This window comes from Dunckerocampus dactyliophorus, chromosome 16 (genome assembly GCF_027744805.1).
Source record: "Dunckerocampus dactyliophorus isolate RoL2022-P2 chromosome 16, RoL_Ddac_1.1, whole genome shotgun sequence".
Lineage (NCBI taxonomy): Eukaryota > Metazoa > Chordata > Actinopteri > Syngnathiformes > Syngnathidae > Dunckerocampus > Dunckerocampus dactyliophorus.
In genome coordinates, this window is record NC_072834.1 from 3,594,530 (window position 1) to 3,612,367 (window position 17,838).

The 17,838-nt window shown below is 41.2% G+C and overlaps 1 protein-coding gene across 8 annotated transcripts in view; it reads left to right on the plus strand.

The window, feature by feature from the left end:
- Window positions 1–17,838, plus strand: part of arhgap32b (Rho GTPase activating protein 32b) — an 80,000-nt gene that overhangs the window by 45,934 nt on the left and 16,228 nt on the right. For 5 of the 8 annotated variants that reach the window (XM_054755273.1, XM_054755274.1, XM_054755277.1 and 2 more), the window contains 8 exons: window positions 344–430; window positions 3,438–3,575; window positions 5,314–5,406; window positions 5,757–5,879; window positions 6,260–6,337; window positions 10,050–10,131; window positions 11,148–11,198; window positions 11,464–11,538. In XM_054755273.1, the coding sequence (XP_054611248.1) occupies window positions 344–430; window positions 3,438–3,575; window positions 5,314–5,406; window positions 5,757–5,879; window positions 6,260–6,337; window positions 10,050–10,131; window positions 11,148–11,198; window positions 11,464–11,538 (727 nt within the window). The other 3 variants (XM_054755275.1, XM_054755276.1, XM_054755280.1) reach the window with 3 other exon arrangements.

Sequence of the window (17,838 nt, forward strand, 5' to 3'; positions counted from 1 at the left end):
TTGACTTGAAGGGATGTTTGTTCTTTCCTTTTTGAGTAGAATGCAGTGTCCCATATTTACTTTGATAAGATTACATGAGAGCTCATTAATTTTGGCTGTGACAGTATCATTTGAACAAATCACTCATGGCTGGCCATCTGTGGCTGAAAGGGGTGTTCACTGCATCTTGCATCGGTTGTCTTTTTCTATGAGAAACCGATGACCCAAACCCTTTGTCCGTAGAGAGGATCTGAGAGATCTTTGATTAGGATTTAAAAAAAGATTTAATGTATGATTGCTGTGCTGTGGTAGCGGTGAAAATGAATCGGCTCAAATGAACGACTGTGTTTGTGTTTTCTTTCAGTTGTCCCTCGGCGATGAACAGAGTGAAGTGACGCGGAACAGCCATGAATCCAAGGAGCTTGTGTACTTGGTTCATATTCACTGCCAGGTGAGTCTTCACACCTCCAGTGGGTCACCGTGAAGAAGTACTGACACACACCTTGATATACGCGAAGACTGCTGAACGATACAGTCGTCCCGCGCTACATCGCGTTTCGAACCTCTCTCCAAGCTCACTCTCTCTCAATATTTCACAAATGAATTAATTAAATGATCCCAGTTTTGTGGTTGACTATGAAATATTATTAGTCAAAAGTTATACTGTATGTAGTATTCTGGTCACTAGGCATCAGTAATGTTACATTGATGAGACATGACATTAGATTAGGTTACCTTCACACTGCATGGAGTCAGCCAAGGAAATAGTGAAAAGAAGTTCTCCTCCCATCCCGTATGGAAGTGGTAAGTTTTTGGCTACTTACTTTGGTCCTTTTTCCCCACTCTGTTTTGAAATAGTGATGCGTCGGCCTCGAACGAATCGGCTCTAAGAGCCAGATCTTTGGCTGTAAAGCGAATGTCATTGGTCTAGATGCGGCGTCTCTGTGCCCACACTGAGCAGGAGGGGCGCGGTTAAAGACACACTGTGGCGCTCTTAGAGGCGATTCGTTCATGAGAAATTTGCGTGAAGTGATTTGACCTATTTTGACTTAATTTGTCTATGAATATGGGCCTTTGTTTTTGTATTTTATTTATAATATAACATGATAATATATTTTTGTAGCTGTTCATTGAGCTTTAAATAAATACATTTAAATAATAAACATTTGATATCATGTATTTTTTACGTTAGGTATTAATTTTACACAGTACACGTCATTTGGGAATAAATTAATTTAAGAACAAACAACAAAAATCTTTAGTGAGCCGAGCCAAAAGAACGTGACTAGTTAGAAACCCTTTCTTAAGTTTAAAATAAATAAATTAGAGGCTAACTAGTTACCTCGGTAGCATGTGCTATGTTTGAGGCAGCGGCCATCTCTTGTGTCCCTGCAGTGATCCCGTAGCCTGCGCTACAGTTGAGCAAAGGTCCTTCACATCGACTGCTGTCAGGCTCTACAACACCTGCACCACCTGAACCATGTTGTAGTCACTATGTATTCTTTACTTGCGTATCTTGCTTGCTGCTGTAACAAGTGAATTTCCCCGCTGGTGGATAAATAAAGTACAAATACAATACAATACAAATACAAACAAAGAATAGTAGGAGTGTAAAGATGACTATAGGGGTGTTTTTTCATGTCTACAGGGCTCTAATAATGGTAAAAAATTGTAATTAGAAAGTCATAAGCAGGATTTCTGTGCTCTAACTAGGAAAATATTCAATTTATTAATACTGAATCCTACTTCACAGAAATTCATTTATCGCGGTCGGGCGTGGAACCAATTAACGAGGGATGACGTGTAGCCAAGTGATTTCTATTAATTCTATTATTGTGACAATAGTTTGAGATCTAACCTGTTCAGAAGTACCCTGATCAACTTCGACTGACTTGAATTTACATCTGGATTATTTTTAACGTATTAATCGGGCCCACCAGACGTTTCCAAATCAGTTTTTCAAAACCTTAAACAGGAGCCCGTTTTAAACCACGAAACATGGTAACACGGAACGTCTCAAACCGGGGACCACCTGTATTTGTATGATACAGTCTTTCCACCTCATTAATCAGTGTCTGTTGACTCCCATTGAATTTACATAGCATGTATATTTTTGTATGGAATTGTATGAACCGTAACAAACAGATCCACCCTAACACACAGATCCACCCCAGCTGCTCAGTAGCTGTCTCTTGTGACATTTTGGATTTCCATCTACAGATGGTATTCCTTTTCCTCGTCCTTGGCAATGACACACAAGTATGCGACTGCGTAGCTGGAAATTCCGTCCGCTTGCAGCCATTGGAAAATTGTTAGATCTTCACCAGTAGTTTAGAAAAAAAAAAAGACAAGAACTGAGGGTCAAGTTCAGAGTTTAAACAGAGAAACTTGCAGAGCACAGTGAGAACGGTCTCTTTCCGCAGACCCAGACATGGAGGGTAACTGGAATTTCAGTATGAAAGTGGGGCAATGCAGTATAAAGTGCTCTGTGAGCCCAGTGAGACCTTTCAGGCCTGTCGGCCACAGCCAGCGCTGCGTACGCCACAAAAATCAGCGGGCTTAGTGGTGTGCTGCAGTCCCAGCGTACAGACCTTGGCACTAGTACACACAAGTCTTTTCAGGCCAAATGAAAGCGAAATACTTTTTCCACCACGAGTTTCTCTCATTTGGTTTGGCAGTTTGGAGCTTTTGCCTTACTGGAGTTAGAGGGAACAGAAAAGTCTGGGCACAGGCTGGCTTTCGTATGTGACATTACATCAAATATTTTGAATATAGGCCCTATTCTTTCCTAATCACTGCATTTTGCTACAAAGAGCTGAGTACGCGGTGTTCGGTGTTCTTCGTAAGTAAAAGCATCTCTGCGGATACCCAACAGAAGCCAGGAGCGTAGGATTTCCTACCTTTTTTGCAGGATTGTCTTAGCACTGACATGCATACTGAATACCTTTTGTCTCAGTGTTATTGAGAAAGTTATTATATTTACTAGTGGTGTAATCTGATTTTTTTGGCTTGGAACAGCATGGTAGTAATCACAGTACATATTAAGCGAGGGACAGGATGTTTTTATTGCGTTGTGCATCTACTTGGTAAACAAATACAGTGCAGCCCACACTTTACCGAGGTAAAGATGACATATTTAAGGAAATATTGGATTATTATGATATATTATTTGTTACTGTTTTTATTATCATAACGGTGGTTTACTTGGTCTCAGAAAATGTAGCGAATAAGATTGTTTAGTGTCAATTTGTGGGACAATAAACATTTTAAAAAGTTTCTTTATCCAGTCATATTTTTTCCTTATAGTTTTCTTAAAAATTAATGTTGAAATCTCATCTCGCCTCGTTCTCGCGGACCCAATTTTGTGTCTCGTCTCGTCTCTTGAGTTGGGTGTCTCGTGACACCCTTAAGGAGTACCGCTTTCCTGTCTTGACTGACTCAGTGTTTTCTGTATTCAGAGTCGAAGCTGGATTGTGAAGCGCAGCTATGAGGACTTCCGCGTCTTGGACAAGCATCTGCACCTGTGCATCTACGACCGACGCTTCTCACAGCTGCCGGAGCTGCCTCGACACGACAGCTTGACTGACCAACCTGAAGTGAGCTCTGACAACTCACACTATGCGAACAACACAGCAAACCGAAGGGTCACAGAATGGTTTGATTTGATTTATATGGCATTTCATCCCAGGACCAGAAGAATTATTTTATACGCCTCATGCGAGGTAGAAAATCGGACTCTCTTGAGTTGCTTTCAAGGAAACAACTCACCAGAAACTTGAAAGCAGGGGTAGGGAACCTATGGCTCAAATATTTCTTAACACAATCAAATGTGGAACACCTCACCAGGGGGGCGTCCGGGAGCCACCTCAACTGGCTCCTCTTGATGTGAAGCAGCAGTCCCTCCCGGATGACTGAGCTCTTCACCCTATCTCTTAGGGTGAGTCCAGCCACCGTACGGCGGAAACTCATTTCAGCCGCTTGTATCTGCGATCTCGTTCTTTCGGTCACGACCAAAGCTCATGACCACAGATGAGGGTGGGAACATAGATCGACCGGTAAATTGAGAGCTTTGCCTTCCGGCTCAGCTCTGTCTTCACCACGACGGTCCGGTACATCGACCGCATTACTGCAGACGCTGCACCGATCCGCCTATCGATCTCACGCTCCAACCTCCCGAGATACTTGAACTCCTCCACCTGGGGCAAGACCTCACTCCCAACCCGGAGGGAGCAATCCATCCTTTTTCGACTGAGAACCATGGCTTCAGATGTGGAGGTGCTGAGTCTCATCCCAGAAGCTTCACGCTCAGATGCAAACCGCCCCAGTAAACGCTGAAGGTCACAGCCCGATGAGGCCATCAGGACCACATTGTCTGTAAAGAGCAGAGGCGAGATCCTAAGCCCCCCAAACCGACTCCCTCGACGCCTTGACTGCGCCTAGAAATTCGGTGCATGAAAATTATGAACAGAATCTTGTGCATTTTAATCCATGCATCCATTTTAACCGCAATGCGGGCGGCCAGAGCCATTGCCAGCTGTCCTTCCCGTATTTTCCGGGTCAAACAGCAAAACTGAATAATACAGTAGCCTACTCGGGTCATTGAAATGTAGAGAAGTAAACATTCCTGCTTTAATCAAATAGTCAGCTCGCTAATTCTGCAGAGCCAACCCTTTTGACAAAGATAGCGAAAAGAAAGGAAGATACGGAGTATGGTGCAAAACCATGCAGCACCAGAAGTCGCATTAATGGTAAGAGAGATTTTCTTTAAGTTACTATTGGATAGCTTCAGTATAACAATGTTATTAAAAAGAATAAATTCAGAGACTTATTATATTGCAAAATTGTTGGTCTTGCTTAAAATATGTTTTAAAATAAGTGCCTTTCATGGCTCTCCTAGCTAAAAAGGTTCCCGACCCCTGCTTTAAAGACAGTAGGCTGCGCGTATGTGCTGTGTAGTGTGCTGTAAACAAAGAATAACAGGAGTTTAAAGGTGACTATAGGGGTGCTATTTCATGTCCGCAGGGCTCTAATAATGATAAAAGCCGTATTTAGGAAGTCATAAACAGTTTTTTTATGCTCTAACTATGAAAATATTCTGTTACTTATAATATTGAATCCTATTTCATTTGAGACATTTGAGATTGAGAGATGTGTTTTCTGCGGAAAAAAATAAAAAAAAATTTTTGTTTTTTTACAAAAATCTGTAAATTTGCACAAACATCAGCAGCGGCAATAGCCGATAATTAATATTCCTTACAGTGGTATAACTAGTTGGTAGTCGATTAACGCAGTCGTAGATTCATTTAGTTATGCATTTTTTTTCTTCCTTTTTAGTCTGTTTCCCAGATGTTGCTGGCTTACCTCTCTCGGCTGTCGGCCATCGCTGACAACAAGATCAACTGTGGGCCTGCCCTCACATGGATGGAGGTATGAATACCTCCCTTTTCTGTAAGGGTGCCTATTGCATTCCCATGGCGTTTGAGAAAAATGGTGTTATCCCGTTTGCTCAACTGAACCCAATGGCTTATTTTAAGAGGAAAAAAAATGAAATGAGTAAAAATCTGTAAATTTGCAGAATTGTGAATGAGCAGGGATCCACTGTATTCCCTCACCTGTTGAGTTGCTAGTTTTTATGAGAAGGTAAACGGATAACATGAAGTCTTTGTTACTTGCATCTGCCAGTTTGTCCTTTTATGACTTGGTGAAACTTTTGTATAAGCATTGATCTGATCTGATGTATTGTTATGTGTATGCGTGTTTGTGTGCGTGTGCACCAGGTTGACAACAAGGGAAATCATCTTTTGGTGCATGAAGAGTCTTCCATCAACGTCCCCGCTATCGCTGCTGCCCATGTCATCAAGCGCTACATTGCACAAGCTTCAGATGAGCTGTCCTTTGAGGTTACACACCACACACACACACACACAAACACACAAACACTCACCACATTGAGAATCCATTTCTATGAATAAAAAGTAAAAACAAAAAAAACCCAGTAATTTTACTGAAACGGAAAGGGGCAAACACTTTTTTCACACCACTGTCAATGCTTCTGCTGTTGAGATGAATGATGGATCGTTGTTGTCAAATGTCGCTTTCTTGTAGTAGAAGCAGTTGCTCATGTTGGGAAAGAATTTAATGTTCCGTCGTTTATGGTCGGCACGTTGAATTCCAGGGTCTTCATTGTTTTTGGACACCAACCCCCCAAAAATCCATTTCTCTCAAAGCAATTATTGTGTAATTACATTTTTGACTGTATTTATGTGGTTGTTCTCTGCAGGTGGGTGACATTGTGTCAGTGATTGACATGCCTCCCAAAGAAGACACCACCTGGTGGAGGGGGAAGCATGGCTTTCAGGTGAGCAACATCATACACGCCGTTGCATTTTCCCATTTCTTATTTGCTTGCTGTTAACGTCAAGTTCGATTTTTTTTTTGTAATTGTAATTGAAATGTTATTATGCTGCTCATTGTTTCCCACGAGCTGCATTCTATTTGTGGCGGGGTTGCAATGTGAGGTCATTGTTTAATTTGCGTAACTGGCCATGACACGTGTGCAAACACATGAGAAAGCAAAGCAAGTATGTTTAGAAATACAAAAACTCGCTTCTTTTTCTTCTTTTTTTTTTATGTCACAAGCAAGACGGCGCTCAGACGGATCTGTGAGTGCTTTTAGATTGGAGGGCACAGCAGCACCGGCTTCTCGTTGAGAAGAGCGATACACGCTTTCATGTCAGAGTCTCCAAAAGTGTACAGAAATTTTAATTTTCAAAATATTTCATTTTCTTCTTAAATAATCTTCATTTATTTTCAGAATATTATGACTGTATTCCTATATTATTGTAACTTTCCCCCCCACCATCATTTTCCAAAAAATGTTCTTTAATATTTCAACTCTATGCTTCTAAAAATGATATTATTTTTCTCTAATATCACAAGTTTATTCTCTTAAAATTGTGACTTTTTCATGTTAGAATATGACGTTCTCTTAATATCAAGTCACCACTTTATTCTCATAAACTTACAGCTGTTTTTTACATTTTCAACTTTGTTCTTGTAACTTTTCTTCTCATAATTCTGACTTTATGTCCATAATATTTTGACTTTATTCTCGTAACATTATAACTTAAGCAGCCTTGTTCCGCAACTTTGTTGTTTTGACACAAAACAAACTTTATATACGAATAATGGCGTTATTCTTAGTCTGAGTATATTCTAAGTATGACTTTGTCCCGTTAGATTACAACTTTTTTCCTAAAATATTTTGACTTTGTTCTTGATTTTTTTCTCTGATTTTTTCTTTTTTTTTCTTTTCTTTTTTTTTCTTGTTAAGTTATATTTTTAATATGTGCCCCGGGCTGCTAATTGCCCCCAAGCCACACTTTTGGACACCCCTGCACCGTGACATACATGAGCCATTCACTTTAAAGCGCCACAGTGCAGCAATTTACAATTTCCAAGTCTGACCTTTATCCGACCCGCTGCCCCACTTTCTCTGTGCTGCCATTTTTGATCACATTTGGCTCTTTGCCGACAAGATGCCGTCTTGACATTCTAGCCTGCAGCCTTGGTGGGCAGGCAGCAGGAAGTTTCTTACTTAGTTTGCTGCTGTTGCCACTGTGCGGGGAGCCAAACTTTCTTTGGCCGACTTCGGACGAGAGACGGGGGGAAATAAACAACAAAATGTTTTATTTTTCCGAAATACAATAATAACCAAAAAATGTATAATGCTACCTGCCTGACAGAAATGTAAACACGTATAACTTGACATCCTAATGAAGAAGAAATAATGTGCTATGCTGTTTTTCTGTTGTTGTTTTGTACGTTTGAAAATTGACGGATAAGTGGGTTTGCTAAGTGCTGGAGGCCAATTTATGCAAAATGTTTCTCACGACCTTTTTCTTTTCTTCTCGGTGTGGCGCTAAAGCCTTCTTTCTAGTGTTCTAACGTAGGCTTGAAATCGTTAATTGCATTCTTGCCGCCGGCCAATAGAAGAACAACAAGCTGTGGGCTGCAAATGGCCTCCGGGCTGCACTTTGGACACAACCACTCTCCAGAGAACCCTTTCTGACGCTATTAGGTGGAAAGTTATGTGTATATACCGGTGGTTCCTAAACTTTTTACAGTGGCGTACCACTTCAGACATTGGACCTGAAGCCAGGTAACCCCTACACCTGCACACTTAAAAAGCACACATCCTTTCATATTAATTAATTTGAAGTATTGACCACCATTAATTGGCATTAATTTCATCATAATTTTGGGTCAAAACTGTATTTTGCATGGTCACACGTCGGATAAGGTTTCACATGAGCACTAATAAACAGTAATCATCCAACATATTTTCTACAAATATTGAACAAAGGTAATTGGTTGATTAATTTTAAAGTAATCCTGGGTCAAAATGTGTATTTTGCATGGTTGCATTTTGATCAAGTTTCACATGAGCACCGAAAACTGGATAAGTAATCATTCTACATGTCTTTTATTCCGGTCTGATGTTGGCATCATTCCGTTTGAATGGCTTGAATTTGAGCATCACTTTTTTTTGTCCGCTGACGATGGCTATGGTTTAAATCCGCATAATAATTTCTTACCAAATCCGAGGGGAAAGTTTAAGAATCACGATGAAGCAGTATCTGGAGTACAAAAATCAGTGACAGGTTTTCTCCGCTGCACCGTGCGGGGATTGGAGCACCAATATGAATAAAATCTTTGACATCAAACACTATTAATGCACAAATGAATCATCAGACTCACTTATGTGTTCACATGATGCACACGGAGCAAAGAACAACATCCTGTGCTGTCTCCTTCCTGCTTTCTCCGTCGCGTCCTGAGGCGTTCAGGCTCGCTCATATTGAGAGTGTTAGGCGCCAATTGTTTAGAATTTTTATTCGCGTATGCCCTTTTACCGTTATGCTGCTGAATCCCGAATCCACTGTATACCTTCACCTCCACTACTTCAAATGTCCGCATAAGTTTCACCTTGACTGAACAACCAGCTTCTGGTATCATTCTGGCTGGATATTTGGCCACTCTTCTTGACAGAATAGTCCACAAATGTTAGTCGGGGAAGGTCATTCCAGAAGGTTAATGTTAACCCCTCTTCATGTGTGTTTGGGATCATTGTCACATCGACTCCCCCAAATATACTTCTTGCCGTTGTGGCCAAATACTGGAGCTAAATTTTTGCCCCATCTGACCATCAAACTTTTGTCCAGAAGGCATTTGGCTCGTCCACGTGGACAGCTGCAGATTTCAGTCAAGCTTGACAGCACTGATTTTTGGGGCAGCGGTTTCCTTCTGCGTCGGCGCCCTCTCGGTCCCTGCTGATGTAAAAGTGACTGTGTTAGCTGTGACGCTGATGTTCCGAGCAGTTTTCAGAGACCTGCTTGTTTCTGACCATCCTAATCAGTTTACTTTCATCGTAGGGTGACTGTTCGGGTCTTTTTCGATAGATAGATACTTTATTTATCTTCAAGAGTAATGTATTCATAACTTGTACTTAGCAGTTATTTGAACTTATGATGGTAGAATGTGTTGTAGGGCGGCCTAGTGTTTGTGAGGAGATTTCGCCACCGTTGAGCGGTCCGCCCGGGAATGACAAAAACGTTCCTCCTCCTCACGATGACAGCGTTTCATTGACAATTTGTCAATTTTCCGCGAGATACCGCGTTTCTAACACTAGATTCCGTTTTCTGATGGCCACTTGCGCGATTCCATCAACGCGGAAATCACGGGGCCCTGTATACATTTGTGGTGGTAAGAAAGGGAGTTACAATTCAATCCACTGCACAGACAGTCCCATTATAATGTGTTGGTGAGCAGGAAAAACAACTGGTAAAAAAAAAAAAAAGTAGCGTCAAATCTATCTGTGGTGGTCCAAATGTATTCATGGTGGGCCACCACAAATAAACGAATCTATGGGAAACACCATGAGGAAGTGTACTGCAAACAATGGCTTTAGAAAAGACACGTTGGTGATAATAATGGTGCAAACTAAGGACAAAACAGGGCCTCAGAGTGATAATTGGTGTTTATTTTGTACTTCCTCTCACTCCCTCCAGGTTGGCTTCTTTCCCAGTGAGTGTGTGGAGCTCATCAATGATAAAGTGCCGCAGTCCATGACCAACTCCGTGCCAAAGCCAGGTACTCCTCCCCTTACTCTCACGCTTTTGCAAGGAAGTAATCACTGATGACTGTTAAGATAAGCCTGCGCTTTTAGGAAGTAGTTCACTTTTGTGTGTGTGTGTGTGTGTGTCTGTGTGTGTGTCTGTGTGTCTGTGTGTGTGTCTGTGTGTCTGTCTGTGCGTGTCACTGCTGTTTGATGATATATGCCCGCCCTTCTCGGGCATCAGATCCACAGCTTAGAGTTTTAGTGAGTCAGCGTTATGCAAATGTGTACGTATTTCTGCTATATGGGAGCCAATAAGCATTTTAATTGTAGCGGGATATTCCAAATGCCTACGTTCTTGATCCAAAGATTGATCCTTGGAATGACACAACTGCAGCTGCGGGGTGCCTAAAACGCCTCCAAGACTGAAAGGTCTAGATAAAGTGACAACATGGCAAAAAAATAAAAAATAAAAAAAATGGACCACCAATGCCACAGATTAAGTTACTGTGTTTTCCGCTGAGTGTGATTGATCAGATGGATCAGAATCTTATGATATTGTAATCAGATGTAGCGCATGATCAATACACTCCACAAATCATTGCTATGCCTGCGCACTCTCCAGCTTTCGTGCACACTGCTTGGTCATGTTTGTTTGCATGCCGTTTGCCACACGTTTGCTCCTTTACACACATTGAATAGACTGGTGAGGGTGTAACGTAACGCCATGATCACGGTACAGACCTCCGTTCTAAGGCCGCGCTTCGGTTTCATTTTGGATACAAGAGAGGAGCAAAACTTTAATAAATCAGGAAGGGGGCAAACACTTTTGCACCACTGTATATATAACGTATTTTTATATTATAGATTATAAAATATATTTTTATGAACATTAATATGTTTTATTAATATTTAAAACATATGCATTCCTCATTAATGAAATGAAACTTTTTTCTATAACGTACATGTATGTGTGCAGACTTTAGGGACACCCTGTAGTGTTTGCATGTGTCTTGATGTGTCGCATCTGACTCTGCCTCCTCTGTCTCAGCGTCCCCGTGCTCTGGCCTGCCGCCTGCTTCTTGGAGTCTCTTCCCCCCCTGTGCGTGTTGGTATACGCTCCATGCATCCCGCCCTCACTCGCACACTGATTCATGTAAACTGTAATAATTATGTTGCAGTTTGTTTATCCGACTGGAGATGATTTGAGATATTTTAGTACTCTGAGGTTTCTGATAAGTCCCAAAGTAAAAGTTTTTTTTTCTAACTTGAAGTCCTTCTCTCCCTCTGCTGATTCTCATGTCTCCATCCATCTGAACATCCATCCGTCTTTCTGTTGGTCCATCTGTCCATTGAGCTGCATGCAGATTTGGAGATGGAGAGTGTAATGCAAGACAATGCATGGGTGGCCGAGCCGTTAAACCACTACAGCCTAAGTTCAGGTAGACTACAGCCCCAAAAACTAACCCCAAACCCAGACTTGTCTGTTTTGTGCTACTGCAGTACGCATACTCTGTATGCAATTTCAAATACACTGGAACCTGCAAGTTGAACCACAGTCCATACTGGGACACTTCCAGCTTTTCACATTTCCAAACTATTTTTCCTGTGGCAAATTATGTAAACTGAACCATTTTATTCCAGGGTCAAATTGTTGGTCGTCATCATACCAACTGCACAGACAACGTTTAAAGTAGGGATGGCTTGATACCACTTTTTTATGTCAAATTTTTGCTTTTCTCTTTTCTTGTTATACAATAGTCACACATTTGTGTGCATGTGCAGGTGGTCCTCGGTTTACGACGTTTTGTTGATAATTAAAAACGTACCGTAAATTCTTGTGTATAAGCCGCACCCACTAAATTTAGAGGAAAAAACAGATTTGTACATACATTAGCCACACCGGTCTATAAACCGCACGTGTCCACATCATAGAATGGCATATTGTGACCTGGCAGGTCTTTATTTGACAGGAGCCAATCATGAGCTATGAATAAATGACAACCAGCTTGTCAACCCACTGGAAATTGCAGAAGGTCATTACTCATTATAACAGTCTGACACACAGTGCCATCATGCAAACAACATTAAACTCATCACACAGCAACTTAACACTCGTAAGGTATACCTCAGAAATATGCAAGCATGTACCAATACAAGTTTTAAATGAAAGAAAAACATTTTTAAGTTTTCACTTGGACGACAAGCAGCATAGAAATTGTCCATCGGAAGGAGGCTGAGGTCTTTGCAGCGTCCCAGTGAATGCGTTGCTCAGACTCAATACATTGTTAACACTGTTATGTTGTTATACTGTTTTATATACTGACCTCCTGCGGTTTCCAATGGGCTGACAAGTTCGTTGTGCGTGCACTGATAGCTCGTGATTGGCTCCTGCCAAAGAAGGAGCTTCCGTTTCTGACTCACGAGTGACACAGTATTTAAACAATTAGTAGTAGTTCTGAAGTAAAGGAGATGTAACAAGATTAGAATTTCACCATAAATTACCTGCACTGTTGTATAAGCCGCAAGGTTCAAAGTTTCAGAAAAAACATTTCTGACAGTAATTTTGGTTTGTACTGTAAACACAAGACTCGCTCAAAAACTAGTGACCGCATGTGGAACAATACAGTGTGTGCTTCATGCTGGGCGGACGAATGCGTGTGTCTGCTCAGCCACACCGAGGAAGAATAACATCACTTATTAGTTCACTTTTTGCACTTCCTTATGTCGCCCAAGCGGCAGTGCACCAAAGAAAAGGAAAGCCATCACCATGGAAGTGAAACTGAAGAATAAAAATATAGAATAAAAATATAATATGTCGCTGAATATACCAGTAGACACAACCCTGCTTTTCAAAGGCAACAATGTTCTCAGTTGTGTTTGTGTTGGCCCCTGAAGGTACAGTATATGCAAATACTTCAGGGGTGAGCCAGGTTATTCGAGCATTTCTCCATTGCTCGGTGTGTCCTGCGTCTGGATAAGGGCCAGCTGTGTTTGTGCGTGTCTGTTTGGTCGAAGCTGAAAGGCCATGGCGGGGTTGTCGTGGTTCTGGGTCTGGACTGGCCTTGATTTATTTAATCCTTTTACAATTGGAGGGGGGGGCTTGCAAACCCATCCATTGAGTGTTGAGCTTTGTTCTGCAACAGTACGAATCTAATGCTCTCCTCTCCATGGTGACTGAAAAGAGCACATTCCTGTAGGGAGCGACAGAGCTTTGGAGAGAAAAAAAAAATGCTCGGTCTTCCGGCATACCCTCCACGCACTACGAACCATTAAACGTACATCACTGTTTTCAGTTTTAAAAAAAAAAAAAAGGAAAAAAGTGAATTCTGTAGGGCAGGTGTATCCTACGTAAGTGCAGGGTCCCTACGCAAGTATGGAAAAGAATGGAAATTGGTTTGATACATTTCCAGGTCTGGAAAAGTTTGGCAAAATATTCATTTTCCCAAGACTGTTAGCACCGTTCTGTTTTCAAAAGACAAAATTATGCATAACTAAAAAAAAAAAAAAAAAAGGACCTTTTTTTTTTTTTTTAAGGCGCTTGCCAGGGCAGCTAAGATGTTTGTGCGAGAGCACACAGTGGGCGAAGCATCCATCCCGGAAAACTTTTGCAAAAACTTGTAAAAACAAGTTGAATGGCCAGCCCTCTGCTCTTATCTTCCTGAGACCTTTTGTATGAGCTACATTACCTAGCTATAATCTCCTAGAAATTATATGCTGACATGATGGTCCCTCGTTTATCGCAGTTAATTGGTTCCAGACCCGACCGCGTTCAGTGAATTTCCGCAAAGCAGTGTTCAATATTAATAAATGGAATATTTTTGCAGTTACAGCATAGAAAGTTTGACTTTCTAAACACGATTTTTATCATTATTAGAGCCCTCTAGACATGAAGTAACACCCCTATAATCACCTTTACCCTCCTATCAAAATGTCTCCATATCCTTAAATTTTTCTTTATGCTGACTTTGGTGGAAAAGCTTTGGAAACCCCTGCTGGTTAGCAAAGGTTACCATGATGATGAGGTTACCATGATTCGCCTTATTTTCCTGCGGTTGCTCACCCAGATGTTAAGCAAACCCCTTGCTTGCACGCATTCCGTCATGTCTGGGGAGCTGTGATTTGGGCAGCTGTTTGAGCGGATATGAGCTCAAACAACTGATTATGTGATGGGGAGAGAAAGTGTGGGAGACTGATTTGTCACTGCAAGGATTTTCAGTGTGTAACTTGTCACTGCATGTGAGCAGTCTTTTCACTGTTGGGTTGAGGCTACTGACAAACTAACTAACTGTTGTGATCTTCTGTTGTGATCTTCTGTTGTGATCTTTATTTACTTTTCATGTGGCAAAATAGGTTTTCTTCTGTTGGACAGTGACTTTGATATTCCGCTCTAAGATACACTCGGCTCCTGTACTGGAAAGTGGTTTTGTGGTCCTGTAGCCTTGGCCTGTAACATCCCCGGGCCGCACTCTAAGCAGAATGCAATTGTTAGTGTTTCCCACAGGACTGCAATCTATTATCATAATCATCAAATTTGCATAATTGGCTGTTGCAAAGAGTGAGTAAAAAAAACATGAAAAGCAAAGCAAATATGTTTCGAACTTCAAGTGAACTTCTCTTCTGTCGCTAAACAAACAAGACCGAGACGCCTGTGAGTGCTTTTTAGATGGGGGTGGGGCCCATTACGTGCTTTCGTGTCAGACTCGCCAAAAGACTCCTCACTAGATTTGTTTCTAGTTGCTTTTTTTTTTATGTAGAGGGTTTTGATTACTCGATAAATATAGCGACAAAGTTTCTAAGTTGGCAATGCTGATCACTCCTGCTTTGTCTTCTTATTCTGTGGCAGGCTAACAGAGACGTTTTGTGATAAAAATGCTTTACGAACACAGTTGGACTCATGCAGTAACCGGGAAATGCATGCGAACCGGGTCAAAATTTTTGCGTACATTTTTAAAATATGCTAACTTGAGGCTGTACTGTACTGTGCATTATTAAAAGCCATTATTACCTTCCACCATTGAAGAAAAAAAAAAGAAGAGGAAACAACATCCACTTTAAAGGAGTGTCACATGTAACATGTCTCGTCGTAGTCTGACTGCAGTCTCATGATTCTGGACCGTGAACAAATCAGTTTAACTCAATTTTGATTAGACACACCTCCTGAAGATTCAATTTCTCGGGAGACAGCGCGGTATTTCCCACACATTCATTTATTCGTGGCGGCCCACCAGGAGCAACCGAGTGTATGATTGTATATGACACGCACGCACATAAGTTACGTTTGTTGTCCGCTCATTTGGCAAAGTTTAGCTACTAGCGTTAGCTGTCATTTAATGTATAGCCTGTTGTAGCAACAGAACAACTGCAAACGGTTGATTGCTTCTCTGAGACTGCGTATGTGTGTGCGCATGCACTATGGACATGTAACTGTCTACGAGACAGACGTACTGTAGACATACTACAGCCAGTATTCGTCCCAAACTGAGGTTCGCCAACAATTTTTGGTTGTGATTGGAATATTTGACTGCGTTATAGAGCAACCAAGCGTGTAACGAAGACATAAAGAAGTACCTCATCATTCCACCAAACTTACTAGTGGGCATCCCGCTCATTACGCTTCTTGTAGCCTGGCTAACTTCCGTTTAGTTCCGTGAATTTGCAGCATTTCTCTCATGCAGTTGTTTTTGGGGGTTTGTGTGTGTGTGTGTGTGTGTGTTGTGCAATGTGCAACATTTTGTTTTTGTTTTTTAATCCTGCAGCGTTTATGTGATGGCAGTATTTTTAAGTTTATGTTTTCGGACTTTGTTGAACATTTCCCCCCTGTTGACCACCCTATTTTTTGGGGGGGGGTGAGGGGGGGGGAATAGGCACATTTCAGCCAGCATGTGACCTTGAATAGAGGAACTTCGAGGAATTCCGCGCGCTACTTAAATGTTTCTTTCACCGCAGTTGTGTTCATTGAAAGCGAGGCTGCTCGGTTTGTGGCTTACTGAAATGTCCCATACATATTGGAGCACTTGAAAGCAGCACATGTCGTTTTTCCTTTAAATCAATGCTTCAAACCCGAGGCGCGCACGCGCCTGTTTGCGCGTGAGTGAGATGCTATTAGCTGACAGAGCAGAGCGGACGCGCGCACACACACGCACACACACACACACACACGCATTCACGCTCTCTCTCTCTCTCTCTCTCTCTCTCTCTCTCTCTCTCTCTCTCTCTCTACGGTCGTCGTGTTTTTTTTTGCAGTCTTTAAACCTTTGTCATCATTCTAGCTCTCACTTACTTCTTAGTCGAACATACGACGCCTTTTGGACCTTTGGATGAGGTTCGTTTGTTGTTCCGTTCAGAACAACTTTTTACACACGAGGAAGAAAATGACCGACGGACTGCAGTAAGTTTGAAGCTTATTCGGTGAGTTAGAGCCGCCAAAGCCGGTCCAGCACTGTGAAAACAAGGTAAGAACGAAGTGTGAGTGCCATGTTTGCAAGCAATAGTCATGATTACACGCTTTTCTATATATGCTGTATCCACAGTGCGAAATGTTGATGCTAATAACACAAGCTGACATGCAGGCTAACTTTTGAGTATACTGGGGTTTTTTTTTTTACAAAATAAATAACCTCATAAAATACCCGCATCCTTTTGATTTTTTTTTTCAATTGGTGGAAAAGGTTTGTATATACTGTATAGTGTATACTACATACTGCGCTGCTATATGTTGTTTTTGCCCGTAATGAAGTCTTTGTACGGTAAGAGGAAGTGAGCAATTTGACCCTTGGAGTAATGGAAGGGTGTTCAAAGTCTTAAGGAAATAAGGCTCTCGTGTTAGTTATCTTAAAGGCTATTTCATGACTACTAACATTGTTTTTTTGCACATGTATTGCCAACCTTTGCAGAATACAACTGTTTGTATATCGAGTATATTGTTTCCTGCTGAGACGTGAAGCCGTCCTAATTTCTGATTACAGTTAAATGTAGTGCAGTATGGAATCACAGGAAGACTGCAAAGCATCTGTGGCGTTGGGTGTATGTACCAAGTGTTTGTGTGTCGACTGGTACAACTCAGCTTTCTGGTTTGTGTCATAAGAAGTGTGCTCCATTATCTCACCTTGTTGAACAACGTAACATGAAGGTGTTGACTTATGTGCGTCTTGCGTCCTGGGCTCCACGTAAGTGCTGTTTTTTTTAAAGATAATGTACATGTCATAGTACACATAATATCTCACTATATTGCGACCCAGCATGCCTTGCGGGCACTTTGTAGATAACAGTTGAGGTTATGACGAACGTGTTTGTTTTTACTAGTTACTGGCGACTTTTTGTCGCTACATTTCAGGGGTGTCCAAAAAGAGGCCCGGGGGCCAGCCATTTGCGGCTCGTGGCACATTTTGAAAATATAATTTAACAAGAAAACTAAAAAAAAAAAAAAAATTTAAAAATCCAGCAAAAATGGAAAAACCTGTAGTAATTTTACAGGAATAAAGTCAAAATATTAAGATGAAAAAATTTATTGTAACGAAAAAAGAGACAATTTCATGAGAATAAACTTTATTATGAGGAAAAATGTAATTTTAGACGCTATTTTTTAAAAGTTATGTTATGAGAAACAAGCACAACAACGAATAAAGTTGTCATTTTTGGAAAATTAGGTTGTTATAGTGTTATGAGAACAATGACAAATGTTATGGGAATAAAGTCACAATTACAAGAAGAAAGCTGAAATAGTTGTGGAAAAACAACAG